The following is a 19,764-nucleotide window of genomic DNA, read 5'->3' as shown; positions in this document are numbered from 1 at the left end:
GGTATCATTTCCCAACTCTCTCATTTGATTCCTGACATCACTTCACAAATGAACCCTTTTAACCAAATCCTTGATTCAGGAATTTCTCTGGGGCGAAAGCAAACTATGACACTCTCTCTCCATATCTCTCAGTATTTCTTGTGTTTGACTAAGACTCCTGTCTTTTCTGTCTCCTGTCCTGCTTTAGCTGTTTCAGTTTGACTCTCTTCCCTCCTTCTCTCTTTTTGTGTCTCCCTCTGTCTTTCCCTTATCTCTTTCTGACGCCCTCTCCCTCCCTGTCCACCTCTATTTTTGCTTGAGACCAGCTTTGGGGAAAGCTGGTCTTGCCCTGGGTCTTCCCATCCTGAAGTCTCTTGGAAATCCCAAGATAGTCCAAGGATCTATCCCAAATTAAGGTCGGCTGTAGCCTGAGAGTCCAGGACCCTTCTTTGAGAACTGACATTAGAGCCTGCTCCTGCCAAGCTGGCCTTGGACAGCTCAGTCTGCTCTTGCTCCTCCTTCCCGGTGGAGGCGCCCCAGGCTCGGCCTTTAATTCCGGGCGGAGCAGGAAGCAAAAGTTTCCTGCGATCTAAAGAGGGTCGCCGGCTTCCCCTCGCCTGGCCCAAGCAGGACCTCCAAAGTCCATGGCCCATTCGGTTCGGGTAAGGGACTCTCCCCGCACACTGCAGATTTGGAGCCGGGGCGTGTCTTCCTGTTCCCGGCGGGCCCGCACTTTGGGCTGCGGGGGACGGGAAGGGCGGAGCCTGTGTTGGCGTCGCGCTCCGCGTGGGCGGCCGGGGCTGTGGATGGAGCCGGCGGCCGCCGCTTGTCCTTTTGGCCAGGGCCTCGTCCCCGGTCAGTTCCTGACGAAGCCGAGCCTGGTTGGGGTTAGACCCCGGAGCAGGACGAGGCCTGGGGAGGGGCGCCCTGGGCGTGGCGGGGGCGGGCTGCGGGAGGGATAGAAATGGACCGCAGGCGGAGGTGTGTCCTCTCAACGACAGATTTACATCAGAATTGCTGATTTCCAAACAAAACTTTAAAAATATTTAAGAATTTGAAAGGCTGAGATGATAGACGGCAGCAGATTAAATGTCAGAGCATTGCTGCTAACGTGATAAAAGTTTGTGTAAGTATAAGAAGGAAGGAAATAGAGGAGGCTATTAAACCTACGGAGTTTACAGATTATTATTTTGTGTTTTGTTGAAAAGTGAGGGGATTGAGGTTTCGAGAAGGGGCCAAGATTTTTGCTTTCTTCATTAATGTTCTATATTTTATAAAATTTCTATATTGGGTTTTTTGCTGATTATTAAAGGAATTAATGAGATCATGAATAAAAAAATACATTCTCAACAAAACCATAATTTCCTAGGATTAAACCTAGAAAAGAGGTGCATCAATTTCATGGAGAATATTTTAAGGAAGTGGGAGATACATCATGCCCATAGTTAGAAGACTAAATACAGTAAAAATGATATTTTCCCTACAAATTAATATGTAGATTCATTGGAGTTTCATCAAAATCATAAGTTTTTATGAATTTAGATGAACAGATTTTAAAGTTCATTTGGAAAAAAATAGAGGTAAAAAAAATGTGTAGTGTGATTCTGAAAAAAAGGAAAAGAAGGGGGAATTGCCTTACCATATAACAAGATTTATTATAAATCTATTAATAAGTAGTGGAAACAACATAGAACACAGAAACATTCCAGAGATATCAGGGGACCTTGTTATACCACAGTGGAGTTACAAATTAATTGGTAAAGAATGGACTATTAAAAAATGATGCTTGGACAATTGAGTTTCCATGTGGAAAAAGTTAAGGTAGATGACCATGCATGAAATTTGAAAATTACATTCTAGATAAATTAAAAATTGAAACCTAAAAAGCAGAACTTTACTTTTGGAAGATAAATTATCTTTTTGACCACAGTGTAGAAATTAATTTCTTTAAACAAGACACAAAAAAGCAAGAAGACCTAAGAAAACATTGATATATTTGCATCAAAATTGAAATTTTCTATGCAGTATAAAATAGCATAAATAAAATTAAAAGAAAAGCCACAAACTAGGAGAAAGTATTTGCAACCTATATAGTCAACAAAGAATTATGCAAATTGTATAAAGAAATCCTACAAATAAAAAGGACAAGAAAACCAATTTTAAAAATTAGATAAAATATGGGGAAGCAGCTGTGGCTCAATCAGTTGGGTTTCTGTCTACCATGTGGGAGGCTCTGGGTTGGTGTCCTGGGGCCTCCTTGTGAAGGCAGGCTTGCCTTAACACTGCAGAGAGCAGCCCAGCCTGCAAGCGCAGCAGTGTGCCCCTGATGTGCTCATGGAGAGCCAACTCAGCAAGGTGACCCAACAAAAAGGGAGACAAGCAAAAGACACAGAAGAGGGCAGCAGACACAAAGAGCAGACAGCAAGCAAACCACAAGGAGGGTAGGTGAAATAAAAATAAATACAGAAGAATGCACAGTGAATGGACACAGAGAGAAGACAGCATGCAAAAAAAGCCGCAAGGGGGGGCGGTTTAAAAAAAAATAGACAAAGTTTGTAACAGGCAAATCTCAGAACTTAAAGCACAAATGGTCAATGAATATAAAACAGTCAGTTAATTGTGACATCAGACAATGGAACATTGTACAAAATTAAATTAGTTCTTTATCAACATGGACAGATGACAAAAACAAAATTGATTTTAAAGCAAAGTAGAGAATAATAAAACATTTATGTATAAAAGAAACTATTATTTGTTACTGCAGCTATCTATACTAAATGATTAACATCATCAGTTGAAAAGATATTCACCACATTCAACATAATGTTTGCCCCTGGGAATGTAGGAGAATAGGACTGAGTAGTAAAACAGGATTGAATAAAGGAACCAAGAGGGAGGGCTTCAGATTCATCTCTTGAATTCTCTTGATTTTATTAAAGCAAAATCTGAAGCAAAAATGTTAAATTTGTTAAGTGTTCAGTACAAGAATACTTGTTATAATATCCTCTTTCATTTTCTGTGTCTTTTACACTTTTGAAAGTTAAAAAAGTAGTAAGCAGTTGTTTTTTGATTTGTAAAAAGGAAGGAATTCAATTAGAGAAAATAAATACATTTAACAGAGAAATAAAAATGTACAGTCAGTTCTGCAATAGATCATATGCATTTCTGAAAATCACAATACTAGACAAAATCATGTAATATAGACACAGCTGACACTATCTTCATGGTCGGGTTTGTAGAGTCTCTTGGGAGCCCTCTTCCTCCTGTGCACAATGGCCACACTTAAGGAAAAACTGATTGCACCATTGCAGAAGAAGAGGCAGCAGTCCCAAACAATAAGATCACGGTAGTGGGTATTGGACAGGTTGGTATGGCATGTGCCATCAGCATTCTTGGAAAGTCTCTGGCTGATGAACTTGCCCTTGTGGATGTTTTGGAAGATAAAGGAGAAATGATGAATCTGTAGTATGAAGGATTATTTCTTCAGACACCTAAAATTGTGGCAGATAAAAATTACTCTGTGACTGACAACTCTAAGGTTTTGATGGTAACTGCAGGAGTCCATAAACAAAAGGGGGAGAGTTGCCTCAACCTCGTTCAGAGGAATGTTAATGTCTTCAAGGTCATTATTCCTCAGATCATCAAGTACAGTCCCATTTGCATCGTAATTGTTTCCAATGCAGTAGATATTCTAATATGTTACCTGGAAATTAAGTGGATTACCCAAGCTCCATGTGATTGGAAGTGAGTACAATCTGGATTCTGCTAGATTCCACTATCTTATGTCTGAAAAACTTAACATACATCCCAGCAGCTGCCATGAATGGATTTTGGGAAAACGTGGTGAGTCAAGTGTGGCTGTGTAGAATGGAGTGAATGTGGCAGGAGTTTCTTTGCAGGAACTGAATCCAGAAATGGGAACGGGCAATGACAGTAAAAATTAGAAGGAAGTGCATAAGACAATGAAAAGCAATGCAATTCAAAGCCAATTCCTAAGAAACTCTTAGTATCATAGGAATAAGGAAGAATCTTGGTTAATCAGTTAAAGGAAACCAACGAACATTATTTTTAAAGGTAAGCCATTAGAAGCATTTCCATTAGAGTAAAGAATAAGATGGAGGTATCTGCTACCATCACTGCTATTATTCAACATTATCCCAGCCAATGCAGCAAGATAAATAAGATATAATAGGCTTAAGTAATTAAAACAGAGGCGTGTCAGTATTTGCAGATTTGATTTTCTACTTAGAAACTCCAAGACAATAAACTGCAAATGTTAGCCAATAAGTAAAGTAATTGGTAAAAGAAATATACATATATATACATATAATCTATAATTTCAGAAGTAGACATTTTAATGAAGAAGAAGTAAACAAACAAGTTCTTAATCATAGTAGCATCCAAAACACTAAAATACCTGGCATTAACCTACCAGGAATTATTAGGATTATTAGGAGCTATATGAAGAAAACTATAAATTTTACTAATGTACATAAAAATGTCTAAATAAGTGAAAGTGATATACCATGTTTCTGGGTGGGAAGATCCCATAATTTAGAGATTCTGTTCTCCCAAAATTAATCAATACATTAAATATAGCCCTATCAGAATCCCGATGTAATTTGTCAGGGAATATTGGGTTAAAAAAAAAAGGATGGGGATGGCCATGCTCTCTCAGATAGCAAAATATTTTATAAAACTGTAGGAATTAGAAAATTATGGGAGCTGAAATAGACAAATTCATCAATGGAACAAAATATACCTTAGTATAAATGCGAATTTAATTGATGAAAATATAATCCCATGTCAATGGTAAAACAGTTCAAAAAAGTGGTCTGACAATTGACTATCCATTTGTAAAAGAATTTGTTCTTTCCTAGTACAATACACAGAAATAAGTTCAAAATGGTAAAAGGGCTCACTCTAAAAAGGAGAACTATAAAAATGTTATAAAAAATTCAAGATATCTTTAAAATCTTAGAATGGGAAAACCTTCCAAACCAGGACCAGGACCATGGAGCCATAAAAAGTGGTTCTAATAAGTGCAATAAAATAAGAAAAGAAAGTAGCATACCTGGAGAAAAGAAAGGAGGAATTATATATTGTATCCCACAAAAAAAACTTAATACTGTTAAGATTGATAAGCAAATATGACGCATTAGTTGGATACAAAATAAGTTACAAAAATTAATGAATTTTCAACAGTAGTAATAATAGTTTGAAGTGCAGTACTGTTTTCAACTATTACAAAAACCATAGGATAGCAGAAATAAAGTTAGTTTTAAAAATTCACATTTATGAGGAAAATCATTAAATTTGTTAAAAGGGTAGGAAGCAAGACCTAAATAAATGGTGTGATAGATCCTGTTCTTAAAAGAGATCATTCTTTCTTTTATATATATATACACACACACACACACACACACATATATATTCAGTACAATTCAAAATATATTGTGTAAAGGACTACTGATGCAAAGTAAAGGGGATTTATTTGGGGTAAAAGCTTACAGTTCCAAGGTCATGAAATGTCCAAATAAAGGTACCTCAGAGATGCTTTCTCACCAAATTCAGCTGCTAGTAAACCTGGTGTCCTATGTCCTGCCACCTGGCAATCAGGCATATAGCAGGGCTGTTCTCCTCATCTCGAGCTGCTCTATGGGCCCATCCCTTCAGGGGCATCTTTCCGTGCCTCTGTGCTCTGCTGATTCCAGACTCTGAGATGTCTCTCAGCCTCTCAGGACTTCTCTGCCTTTCTGCAGTTGTAGCCAAACCTGGAGTCCTGTCTCTCTCTACTTTTTCCTTCCTGTCACATAATAAAGATGACCATTTCTTTTCCTATGTATCTCTCTCTGTGTCTCTGTTTATATAAAGCTCCAGTAAGAGGGCACAGTCCCAATCTGAGTCATTACTCACTGATGTAGTCCAATCAAAATGACCTCATACTCACAGGGATGAATTAGTTCAAGAACTTAATCTTTTGGGGATTCATCTAAGAACTTCAAACCATCATAGGCCCAAAGTCACAAATAGATTTAAAGAGAAAGGATGGAAAAAGGTATTCTATAAAAATAGTAACCAAGAGTAGCTATACAAATATCAGTCAAAATAGACTTTAAGTCAAAAGCTGTTAGAAGAGACAAAGATGGACATTATATATCTTAATAAAAGGGGCAATCCATCAAGAAGAAATAATAATCATTACTATCTATGCACCTAACTATGGTACCCGAGAATAGATAAGGCAAACACTGGGAAACTGAAGAGAGAAATAGACATCTCTACAGTAATAACTGGAGACTTCAATACAACACTTTCATCATTTGATGAAACATGTAGGAAAAAGGTTAATAAGGAAATAAAGACTTGAATAATATGATAAATGAACCAGACTGAATAGACATATAGAGAACATTACATCCCAATATAGCAGGATATACATTCTGCTCAAGTGCACATAGATTGTTCTCCAGGATAGACCACATGTTGGATCATAAGTCTCAATAAATTTAAGAAGATTGAATCTATGCGAAGCATCTTCTCTGATTATAATGGGATGAAGCTGGAAATCAATAACAGGCAGGATACTGGAAAGTACACAAATATATGGAAGTTAAATAACACACTCAAACAATCAGTGGGTCAAAGAAAGAATTGTAAGGGAAATTAGTAAATTATCTTGAGAGTAATGAGAATACAATATGTCAAAACTTATGGGATGCAGTGAAGTCAGTGCCAAGAGGGAAATTGATAGCCCTAAAAGCATACATTAAAAAAGATCTAAAATCAAAGACCTAACTGCATACCTGAAGGAACTAGAAAAAGAATAGCAAACTAAATTCAAAGCAAGCAGAAGGTAAGATACAACAAAGATTAGAGCAGAAATAATTGAAAAAGAACATTGAGAGCATTAAGAAAACTAAATGGTTCATTGAAAAGATCAATAAAATTGACAAACTTTTATGTATACAGACAAAGAGAAGATGCAAATAAATAAAATCAGAAATGAGGGGAGACATTACTACTGACTGACAAAAATAGAAAAGGTCCGCAAGAGGATACTCTGAACAACGTATGCCAACATATTAGGCAACCTAGATAAAATGAACAAATTCCTAGAGACACAAACAATCTACATTGACTCTAGAGGAAATGGAAGATCTCAGCAGACAAGTTACAAGTCAAGAGATTGAATCTCTCAACAAAAACCTCCTGACAAAGAAGAGGCTGGGACCAGATAGTTTCACAGGTGAATTCTACCAAACATTACAAGAATTATTACCAATCTTCCTCAAACTCTTCCAAAATTGAAGAGGAGGGAACACTACATAACTGATTCTATAAGGCCAGTGTCACCCTAATACCAAAGGCAGATAAATAGACTGCAAAAAAAGAAAAATTATAGTCCAATTTCCTTTATGAATATGAATGCAGAAATCCTCAACAAAATACTTGCAGATCAAATCCACCAGCAATTAAAAGTATATACCATAATCAAATGGGTTTTGTCCCAGGTATGCATGGGTGGTTCAACATAAGAAAATCAATTAATATAACACACAAAATTAGCAAAATGTAGGGAACACACACATGGTCATCTCAACTGACACAGAAAAGGTATTTGACAAAATCTAGCATCCTTTCTTGATAAAAACTCTTGGATTGCTTTCCATTTTTTACAATTGTGAATAATGCCACTGTGAACATTAGTGTGCATATCTGTTCTAGGCCATGGCTCATCCCAGAATGAAGGATATTACCAGGCATTAATCAGTGATGCATTCAGAGCAAGACCTTGATCAAAAGGGAGAAATGTAAAATAAAATAGAGTTTTTATGACTAAGAGTTTGCAAATGGAGTCAGGAGGTCATTCCAGAAATTATGCTTGTGCATGCCTCCGGCAGATTTCAAAAACTGCCACAGTAAACAAAGCCTCAAACAAAAGTGCCTAGGGGTGTCTGGACAACATAGGCAAGCCCCACAGCTACATGAAATCAACAACCCCCCCAGTGGGCTCTTTCTGGGAATATATGAAAGCTATTTCCCCAATATAACATATTTTCAGTTATAAATCCCCTAACCATGAATCTTCTACTTCTTTTATTTGGACTTATGTTATTCTTTTATTTTTTTATTAGAGAAGTTGTAAGCTTACAAAACAATCATGCATAATGCACAGAATTCCCATACATGTCCCCTCCAGCAACACTGTGCATTGTTGTGGAACATATGTTGCAGGATGTAAAAGAACATAATCAAAATATTGCTGCTAATTATGGTGTCTCTTCAAGTGCAAGATAAACAACTCCATTCCTCTGTCCCAAATTATCTACATCCCTTCTCAGCCTGAAGCAGTCAGAGTTGACACTGTCCCAAATCTCTCAAGATCTTGGAATGAACAAAAATAAGGAGGGAGTGTAATTGCTGGCTAAAGCTGATTTATTGTTATTGTAGTTATTATCTTGTGTTAACTGAGTAATTTGTAGAATTGATACAAAAATATTTTTAAAAAATACTTAGAAAAATAGGAATAGGAGGAAGTGTCCTCAACATTATAAAGTGCATATATGACAGACTTATATCTAACATCATAGTCAATGGTGAAAGAGTAAAGTTGTCCCTTTAACATCTGGAAAGACAAGGATGCCCACTGTCACCACTGTTATTCACATTGTGCTGAAAGTTCTAACCAGAGAAGTTAGGCAAGAAAAAGAAATGAAATGCATCCGTACTGAAAAGGAATAAGTAACGCATTCACTATTTCCAGGTGCCATTTTCCTATAAATAGAAAGTCCTGAAAAATCTACAACAAAGCTACTAGAGCTAGTGAAAGACTTCAGGAAACTGGCAGGTTGCAAGAACAACATGCAAAATCAATAGTGTTCCTATATACCAGTAATGAGCAATCTGAAGAGGAAATCAGGAAAAATGTTCAATTTACACTAAAAGAATCAAATATCTAGGAATAAATTTAACCAAGGAGGTATAGGACTTAAACACGGCAAACTCCAAAACTTTGCTAAGAGAATTCAAAGACAATCTAAATAAAGGGAAAGACATTCCTTGCTCATAACTAAACATTGTTATGATGTCAGTTCTACCCAAAATGATGTCCAGATTCAATTCAATCCCAATCAAAATTCCAACAGCCTACTTTCCAGAAATGGAAAAGCCCCTTACCAAATTTGTTTGGAAGGGTAAGGGGCCCAAAATAACCAAAAACAAAACAAACAAACAAACAAACAAACAAAAAAAATCTTGAGAAAAAGGAATGAGATTGGAGGATTCACACTTCCTGACTTAAAAGTGATAAAAACAGTTTGTTATTGGCACAAAGATAGACATAAAGACCAATTGAGGGGAAAGAGATGTGGCTCAAGCAGTTGGACACCCAACTACCACATGGGAGGTCCCAAGTTTGGTCCCTGGTGCCTCCTAAAGAAGACGAGCAAGACAGCAAGTTGACTTAACAGGCTGGTGCAGCGAGTTGATGCAACAAGATGATGCAGCAAGATGATGCAATGAAGAGGAAGGAACAACAAGGAAGCACAAGGAGAGACACAACAAGCAGGGAGTGGAGGTGGTTCAAGTGATTTGAGTCTCTCCCTCCATATGGGAGGTCCTGGGTTTGATTCCCAGTGCCTCCCAAAAAGAAGACAAAGAACAGACAGTGAACACAAACAATGAGGTGGGGGGGGGGGGGGGGGAGGGTGGTAAATAAATAAAATAAATCTTAAAAAAAATATATGACCAATTGAATAGAATTGAGACTTCCAAAGCAGACCCTCACATCTGTGGCCAGTTGATTTTTTTAAAAAAGATTTATTTATTTATATTTCTCTCCCCTTCCCTGCCCCTTGTCTGCTCCCTGTGTCCATTCGCTGTGTGCTTTTCTGTGTCTGCTTGCATTCTTGTCAGCGGCACTGGGAATCTGTGTCTCTTTTTGTTGCATCATTTTACTGCATCAGCTCTCCATGTGTGTAGCGCCATCCTGGGCAGGCATCTTTTCACACAGTGCGGCTCTCCATGCGGGGTGCACTCCTTGCACATGGAGTTCCCCTATGCGGGGGACGCATCTGTGTGGCACAGCGCTCCTTGCACATCAGCACTGTGCATGGGCCAGCTCACCACACAGGTCAGGAGGCCCTGGGTTTGAACCCTGGACCTCCCTTGTGGTAGGCAGATGCTCTATCAGTTGAGCCAAATCTACTTTCCCACCAGTTGATTTTTGACTAGCTTGCCAAGTCCACTCAATTGGAAAAGAGTAATCTCTCCAATAATTGGTGCTGGGAAAATTGGATATCCAAATATTAATACAAAAGAATGGAAGAGGAGCCCTATTTCACACCATATACAAATATGAACTCAAAATGGGTAAGATTCATAAATAGAAGAACCAGGACTATACAGCTCTTGGAAGAAAATGTAGGGAAGCATCTTCAGGATCTTGTGTTAGGCTATCACTTCTCAGATTTTACACCAAAAGCACAAGATACAAAAGAAAAAAATAGGTAGGTGGGATGTCATCAAAATTAAAAATTTTTGTGCATCAAAGGACTTTATCAGAAGAGTGAAAAGACAACCTACTCAATGGGAGGAAATATTTGGAAACCACATATCCGATAAGGTTTAACATTCAGAGTATATAAAGAAATTCTACAACTCAACAATAAAAAGACAGACAGTCCAGTTTTAAAAAGTGCAAAATACTTGAGTAAATATTTCTCCAAAGAGAATATACAAATGACTAAAAAGCACATGAAAAGATGTTCAATATCACTAGCTATTAGGGAAATGCAGATCAAAACCACAATAGGATACCACATCATACATACTAGACTAGTACTTTTTTTTTTTTTTTTTTAAGTTTACAAGTGTTGGAGAAGATGTGAAGAAATAGGGACAGTCATTCATTGCTGGTGGGAATGTAAAGTGGTGCAGTTCCTCGGGAAGCTAAATATAGAATCACCATATACTCACAATACATAACAAAATATTAAGCTCCTCTCCCAGAGAGTCCTGATTCTTTCTCAAATAAAATGGCAAAAACAAACAAACTTTGTAATATATAGACAGGGCCTCGTAAAAGAAAGCAGATCAATATGACAAGCCCTCAATCTTAATAGAGGAATGAACTTATTCCTGTAAAATGAAACTTAGCCTAATTATAATTAATGTCTAAGACTTACCTCCTTATTACTCAAATGTGGCCTCTCTTTAAGCTCAGCAAATAAACCCATTATTCCCCAACCCCCCTCCAACATGGGATATGACTCCCAGGGATGATCCTCCTTGGAACCAAGGGATTATTACCAAGTGCCAACCTGCAATGCATGTGGAAATAGAACTTGACCAAAAGGGGGAAGCATTACATTTTTAAAAAGAGTTTTTATGGCTAAAAGATTTCATAGTGAATCGGGAGGTCATTCTGGAGGTTACATTTATGCAGTCTCAGGCAGATTTCAGTAACTGCCACAGTAAACGAAACCTCAAACTAAAGTGCTCCTGAGGACTCTAGGGATGTCTGGACACCATAGGCAAGGCACACAGCCTCGTGAAATGAACACTCCTTTCAGGACCTCATACATGCAGAACAGGAGCTCAAACACTGAGCTACTCCCATTCTCATGATTCTTCTCCTTTTATTTGAACTTACAATGATTAATATACCAATTAAATATATGTCTCAGAGACTTAAATCTTTGGACAGTTTATATGCCAGTTGAGCCCTGAATCCCAGCAGAGTTGTGGCCAGTAAGTACTCCCCAGTTCTTCAGACTTGCCCAATACCACCAACAAAATGATGATGATTGGCAAGTCCCATCCCAAAAAAATAGAGTATCTTTAATTGCAAGCAAAACAAGTCCGTTCCTCTGCTCTGTAATGCCTATGTCCCATCTTAGCCTGAAATAGTCAGGTGTGGATATCATCCTAAATCCCTTAAGACTGAGGAATGAACAAATATAAGGGGAGAATGTAACCACTGACTAAAGCATATTTGTTGTTATTGTAGTTATTATTCCTGTGTTAACTGAGTAACTTGTAACATTTATATTTTTTTAAATGTTTAAACAAAAAATAATTTTTGAAATGCTAGAAAAGCTCCTTTATTCCTCATCAATGGATGTGGTTGTCTAACCTGTGATATAGCCACCCATAGAATATAATGCAAGTTACAAAAAAATTAGTTTACCTATTTATTTTGACCTAGAAAGAAGTCCATGGTATATTAAGTGAATGAAGTTCATATACAAACACACAAAGGAAAACAAACCCATATTATAGATATGTATATGTAGAGTGAATGTGCATGTAAAAACACATGGAGGGGATGCAGTGATTAACAACAAAATCATATGACTGAGTTGGGAGAACAGCAGTTCTCTAAAGAGGATACTGCTGAACAGACAAAAATAGTGTCTACCATAAAAGTCTTTTAATTAATGATGAGAAGAAGCCAAAGTCATTTTGAAGCAGTCGTGATATATTATGTTTATCATTTCAGTTACCTCTTACTTTTGAGGATGTTGCTATTTATTTCACGGAGCAAGAATGGCAGAAACTAGAGATGTGGCAAAAGGAGCTTTACCAGCATGTAATGAGAACAAATTATGAGACTCTTGTTTCTCTAGGTAAGAAATAGTCAACTTTGTGTAAGTTATAGAAGTGGATCCTTTATGAGGGCTCAGTCACATAATCCTCCTGGATGTCAGGTAGAAAGATTTATCAGAAACTACCCAGAAAGGTATTTTTACTCCCATATTCATTTGTAAATACTTCTGTAAGCATGTCTTGTCATTACTCAGGGGCAGAAATAGTTATATTAGAATATTTGAGATGACATGTAATGTAAGATGGTTCGAGTTGACTAAATATGTCAGGACTTTTAGTCAGTATATACTCTTAATTTGCCATAGTTTCCCACATAGGCACGTGCCCAGCTCATGTCCATAAATTACCCTGTGTATCTTAAGCCTACCTCTCAATTTTCACATTGTGGTCTCTGCACCTCAGAAAAGCTAATGTCACTCTTTCCTGTAATGCAATTTTGGAAAGCTATATAATGAGGTGTTTGACAGTGGCTATCTCTAGCTGGTTATGGTAATGGAAGTTCTTCTGGTTTCTCTTTACCTTTTTTTAATTTATTGAAAGGTGTACTCTGCTAGTGAGATTGCAAATTAGTAAACCCACTTTGGAGAGAAGTTTGGTAACATATTGTAATGTTGAAGACACATATTGCCTGTGACTGTGAGAAATATAAACTCTTGTGCATGTGCTCATTGAAACAAGTCAAAAAACAGAAGGAAAAAAAAAGAATTGTGATATATTCATACATTAGTAAACAATTTGAATTGAAAAAAGCAAGTGGTAGAATGGTACAGTATGGTTTGTGCAGACTTTTTAAATGAGCATACAGTATTTATTCATATTTATGTATTTAAAACATGAAAACATCATGGGAATGATAAATGCCAAATTCAAGGTAGTGATTACCTGTGTAGAGGGGCATACAGTGGCTTAAGCAGTGTACGTAATATCATTTTAAAAAATCTGAATCAAGTGTGTCAGCATGGTAAAATTTGATAAACTTACATGAAACCCAAGTTTTTATAGAATATTCTCATTTTTCTGTATGTTAGGAATATTTTTAATAAAAATTAAATCATTGTTTTAAAAAATTGTTCTGACTGAATTTTGCCTCAGCCAACTTGCTTTAAAGTTGAACACCTAAGAACTGGCTGTTAATAAGTGACTCTTGGGAGGCAGATGTGGCTCAAGCTGTTGGGTGCCTGCCTACTACATGGGAGGTCCCACGTTCAGTTTCCAGTGTCTCCTAAAAAAAGATGAGCAAGACAGAGAGATGACACCACAAGATAACACATCAAAGAAACACAATGAAAGGCACAACAAGCAGGGAGTGGATGTGGCTCAAGCCATTGGGGACCTCCCTCCCACATGGTAGGTCCCAGGTTTGGTTCCCGGTGCCTCCTAAAAAAATATGATGATCAGACACAGAGATCAGAAAGCCAGCACAAACAATGAGGAGGATGGGGAGAAATAAATAAATGTGCAAGAATAGCCAGAAATAGCAGCTATGTACAGCGGGGGAAGCAGAGAGAGATTGAGAAGTGAATAATTTTTTTGTTTGTCTATTTTTTGTTTTTTATTTTTATTATTGAAATAATGAAAATGCTCTAATGATTGAATTGATGAATGCACAACTATGTGATTATACCAAATACCACTGATTGTATACTTTGGATTAATTGTATGCTTTATTAATATGTATCAATAAAATTGATCTGTTTTTTAAAAAAAGGAATATTGGTGGGGGGGTGTAGGTATGCATAAGCCAGTGTGAAGTTTTTCATGGCTCTGTTACTGATAGCTAGAAATCTATACATATAATTAAAATTTTGAAGTGACCTAACTATCCAACATTGAAGGATTGATTGAATGATTTATACTAATAGAATACTATCATGCATTAAAAACAAGTGAGAATGTGGAGTTTTTCTTCCTTGGAGTAATGAAATTGTTCTAAAATCTTTCATGGTAATGAATGCACAACATAGTGATTTTACTTAAAAAAAACAAGTGGAAAGACTAGCAAGATGAGAAAATGTATATTTGACTTATATAAAATATAATAAACTTGCTTTGTTCTTTTTCAGATTATAAAAGGAACTTACGCTCAATTTTAAAAATAGATAATATATTTTAAAAGAAAGTTAAAACTACTCATAATTCCTCCCCAAAGAAATACACCATTAGAATATTGGTATAGCTGTTTTAAGATGTTTCTACTATATATATAGACGTATATATATTTTATACATATAGATATATATATATCATAATCTAAATACTTGTTTTGTGGCCTTTGTGGTTCATTTTCCATAGCAATATATTACAAGCATATTTGATATCATATATAGTACAATTTAAATTATTTTTAATTTTTATATAGTAAACTAGACAGGAAGAGAATATATAAAAGTTGTAGTCATTATTGTATTAATTTTTTGAAGCTAGTGTTTTTCCTTTTCTCCAATCTTTCTATAGTTACTATAATAAAAATAAATTTCAATAACAGCTTTATTGTGATATAATTCACATATCATTCAATGTACCAGTTTAAAGTATAGAATTTAGTGGATTTTCATATATGCAACCATTACCACTATCTAATTTCAGCACAACTTCAACACCCCAAAAGGCAACCCTGTACCCATTAGCAGTCTCTCCCCATTTCCGTACTCCTCCCCACCCCTGCAATTACTAATCTACTTTATGTTTCTATGGATTTGCCTATTTTAGACATTTCCTATAAATAGAAGCATACAAAAATGGCCTTTTGTGATTAGCATTGTCAGGTAAATGGAGACCATGATAAAATTAAAAGACCACAACTGATCTAACAAGTCCCTGTAAATTAGGAAGCACTATTATGGTATGTAGTCAGTTTTGTGCCTCTGTGTAAACCTATAACCCACTATATTTTTTACTTCTCTTCTAATATGTTGCCCAAAGAGTGAATTTTGAGAAATTTAGAAACAACTCAGTGTATTTTAATTCTCATGCTCAAGGAAACCAAATTATCCTGCCTGACTTCTCTACAGATGATGGAATTCCCAAACCAGAATATATACTGGATTGAACAAGGAAGAGATCCCTTTAGAAAGGAGGAAGAATCACAGAAATCAGAAAACATAATTTGTTCCTCTGCTGATAGGCATTTTGATCCAGTTACTGAGGGGCAGCTGTTTTGGGGTGAGTGTTAACAAATCAGGGCCCTGACCTTAAGATGTCACACTCAAGTTTCTTAATCCTGGGTCTCTGATCATGTCTTCCTGTTTGACCAGGCTGAGGCTTGACTTCTGGTATATTCTAGAGAGAGTCAGTAAGCATAGTGGGTTGGAGTGGATTCTGGAGCCTCTTCTGGGTGACCTTGGGCAAGTTATTCAATACCTTTTTGGTATTTAAGTTTCTTAATCTACATTAAGAGAATTGTCATGAGGATTAAATGGGTTCATGTATCTAAAGTGTTAAAATGCTACCTAGCACACAGAAGGAGCTCAAGAAATGTAAAGTATTCTTAATAACAGTTGGGGAAAGACCAAACTCAGAAACTGGTCATACAGAGCCTGGTAACCAAAATTGCCTTCTTCCTATCTTGAGACTGTCACCTCTGTTAAAATACTTAAAAGCTGGCTCACCGATTTTGCTCCTTGTCATAATGGAAGAGTCATTATGGATTCCAAGAGTCATTTTGGATTCTTAAAAGTAAGTATTAAAGTAGGGAATGAGAAAGCCAAATGGGAACATCATTCTAAGAAACTGTGATTCTAAGATATGTCTGTTTCGTTTAGTTTCAGCAGAGTGTCACCAAATTCCTTTGGGTCATAAAACATAGCCACACAGATATGTATATAATGATTGTGTAGCTCAGTGGAAGCTAGATTTCCAGACATCAAAGGTCACTATTAGGGAGCACTTTACTAGAGATGTAAATCCTTATATTCTACACATAACTTTAACAAAAACACTGACTGAAATTTTGTTTTCAATTTCAGAAAGACAACAAGCTGTAAATGGAGGAGAAATCAAATGCCATTTCCAATTAGACCCTCTTCCTATCTAGTATTCCTTTGGTTGCTTATTGGATCCCAAATGCAGCAAGACTTTTCTCCAGAACAACATGCAGACTCACCAGTGCCAGAAGAGTGGAGAGAGGCCAGGGTCCAGTCCAGCAAGCAAGACGGCCTTGTCTGAGAAGTCTGAGCTCTCCAGTGTGCACTCAAAAGAGAAGTTATCCCAGTCCCCTGATTGTGATGAGATCTTCCTCCTGAGAAAGGACACAGAGGCTCTCCAGCACAACCACTTTGGCGAGAGGCCATTCTCTTGCCCCAAGTGCAGTAAGTACTTTCCCACAAGGGCTGAGCTGGCGAAGCACTTCGAAGGCACACAGAAGAAAAGCTCTTACAGTGTCTCAAGTGCAACAAGAGTTTCCACCTGAGTACTTTGCATACAGATGAAAAGCCCTTTCTGTGCCCAGAATGTGATGTGACCCACCATTTCAGACACACCAGAGAGAAGCCATTTACTTGCAATGAATGTGGTCGAGGTTTTGCCACCAAATATAGGCTCTGCGAGCACCCGAGAGTGCACAGTGGGGAAAAGCCTTTCAAATGCCCCATGTGTGACAAGAGCTTCAGTGTGAAGCGCCCTGTGAAGGCTCACCTGCTCACCCACAGCAAGGAGAAGCCGTTCTCTTGTGGGGAGTATGGCAGGCGCTATACCAGACAGGCTAAGCTCACCAAACACTTCAGAGTACACACAGGGGAAAGGCCTTTTCAGTGTCCCAAATGTGACAAGAGTTTCCGTAGGAAGTCACAACTGCTCAGCCATCAAAGCATGCACACAGGGAAGAAAGCTTTCCACTGCCCCTGTGGTAAAAACTTCCGAGAAAGAGGTCGCTTGCTTTTGCATCAGCGTATACATAGACCTGAGAGGCCATTTTCCTGTAGAGACTGTGGCAAGCGTTTCACTTTTAATTCTGATCTTACTAAACACATCAGAGTGCACACAAAATCCTGTAATGCTTCCTGTAGTGCTCTAGATGATCCTGATAATAAGAATAAAAGGTTTAGCTAACTATTGGCAATTGTAGCAGCTGATTGTACTTGAGGTAGAGTAGGACAACCAAGCATGAAACAGAATTTATATTGCCTGGGAATCCACAACAGTACCCAACTCCAACTAGTAATCACCTTTTAAAAACAGGGGTCCTTTTCTGAGCAAGAATGTAATACTAGTTAGGAATAGCTACAAAGGCTTTTCTCTTTTAAAACAAGGAATTAGGGAAGCGAACTTGGCCCGATGGATAGGGCATCCGCCTACCACATGGGAAGTCTGCAGTTCAAACTCCGGGCCTCCTTAACCAGTGTGGAGCTGGCCCACGCGCAGTGCTAATGTGCACAAGGAGGGCCATGCCACTGAAGGGGTGCATGTAGGGGTGCCCCACATGCAAGGAGTGTGCCCCGTAAGGAGAGCCGCCCAGCATGAAAGAAAGTGCAGCCTGCCTAGGAATGGTGCCACACATACAGAGAGCTGACACAAGACACAATAAAAAGAAACAGATTCCCTGTGCCACCGATAAGGACAGAAGCGGTCACAGAAGAACACACAGGGAATGGACACAGAGAGCAGACAACTGGGGGGAGGGGGGGAGGAGGGGATAGGGGAAAAAAATAAAATAAAACAAGGAATTATATTTCCTTCCCATTTATAAAAAGAGATATATGCTCTTTCTACCCCCTTATGTAGTAGATTTCACTCCAATACAAAGGCAGCTCTGAAATCCCAGCTGGAATTAAGACAAATGCATATACTCCCAGTACCATTCTCAAAGCTCAAGGGATGAGGATGGCTGTTAAATATCAGTTCTTTTTTTTCCCCCAGAATATAATGCTAAACTGTGGGTTTAAATCCAGTCATTTTCACTGCAGTTGATGATACAATAGTGGATGTGGTTTTGATTCATTTATTTTGAAACCAATAGCAATAAAATAAGTTGCTGAGACCAGCTCAGCAATAGGTTTGCACAAAGGGAAGGTGACACAGAACTGAAGAAATAAAAGGACAGAAAAACATGAGAGAAAATAAATATGGGACCAGGGGACTCACAGCTTCTGAAACTGAGAGCCTCAACCCTAGTTTCCACATCGTATTTATTTAGGGACTAACAAGCAGCTGTTTGTTATTTACTATAATATGGGACAGGTGCAATATTTACAATAATAAGGTACAGGCCATACAAAGTTCAAACGCCACCTCACACAAACATTTTTTCATGCTGACCAGATGGTGTTTCATCTAGTCAAGGCCCAGTGTTCCTAAGCCTGCACTTTTTGTCTGCGTTATGGAAATGTTTCAACTTCAAACCATGTTCCTTACTGTTTTCCCACAACAATAAGTTCTCTGGATTTAGTTTGCTTATGTGAATGCTGAAGTTTCACAGTAGGTTCCATAGTGATTATGCATAGTTCCCCCTAAGGAAAAACTGACAATTTCAACAAAAGTTAGTTAATCTGAGTTCAAGAAACAAAACTGAAGGTGCTGAGAAGTAGGTACTAGAACTGAGATGAGATTGGAGTAGGAAATATGCTTTTCCTAGAACAGTGATTCTATTTGAAACAGAGAATAAATGAAATTCCCAAGAAGGAATATCTAGGCAGACAACTAAGAGCTGAGTTTAGACCAAATAATGAAGACTAATGGATTTATCTGACTAGCAATACAGGCAACAACAGATTAATGTGAAGAATTTTTTTTTTTGATGTGGAGAATTTTGAACCAAACATTAAACAAGTAAATATGGTTTAAGTAGAAGTCCAGAAAAAAAAGTACATTGTGCCAGCACCAAATATTTATAGTCTAGGGGCAGAATTGTACTCCAAACAAAAAACTGAGGGTTCGTGTTCATGTAAAAATAATGGCTGAATTGAAATTCTGAGAGAAGACAGAAAATGAGATTGTTGGTAAGCTATAATAAAAGTGTACAACAATATTTCAAAAATGATTTTCTCTGGAACATTAGCTCCCAAGAGATCCTGCAAGAAAGAATTATATGACCAATTAGTTTAAAGTTAAACAGTTCTCCCATCACCACCACACATTCTGAAATGTCTGAAAGATGTCTATACATTTTGAAATTCCAAAAAGAAGATTTGTGCAGTATATTCTGAATATATTTGACCTTGGGATTTCCTCCTCCCTGCC

General features: G+C 37.5%; 1 protein-coding gene and 1 pseudogene across 1 annotated transcript; both read left to right on the top strand.

Moving 5' to 3' along the window:
- Window positions 1-539: 539 nt before the first annotated feature.
- Window positions 540-17,777, top strand: LOC139439071 (zinc finger protein 786-like). Its single transcript, XM_071215523.1, is given in 5 exon segments — window positions 540-641; window positions 12,485-12,611; window positions 15,603-15,630; window positions 15,632-15,753; window positions 16,922-17,777. Coding segments are annotated over 5 exon segments (1,011 nt in total). The 5' UTR covers window positions 540-623; the 3' UTR covers window positions 17,638-17,777.
- On the top strand, window positions 3,201-3,986 carry LOC131278430 (L-lactate dehydrogenase B chain pseudogene; annotated as a pseudogene).
- Window positions 17,778-19,764: the final 1,987 nt, after the last annotated feature.

The sequence above is a fragment of the Dasypus novemcinctus genome, chromosome 5 (assembly GCF_030445035.2).
Source record: "Dasypus novemcinctus isolate mDasNov1 chromosome 5, mDasNov1.1.hap2, whole genome shotgun sequence".
NCBI lineage: Eukaryota > Metazoa > Chordata > Mammalia > Cingulata > Dasypodidae > Dasypus > Dasypus novemcinctus.
Note: the sequence above shows the minus strand (reverse complement) of the source record. Positions and strands in the feature narration are given on the sequence as shown.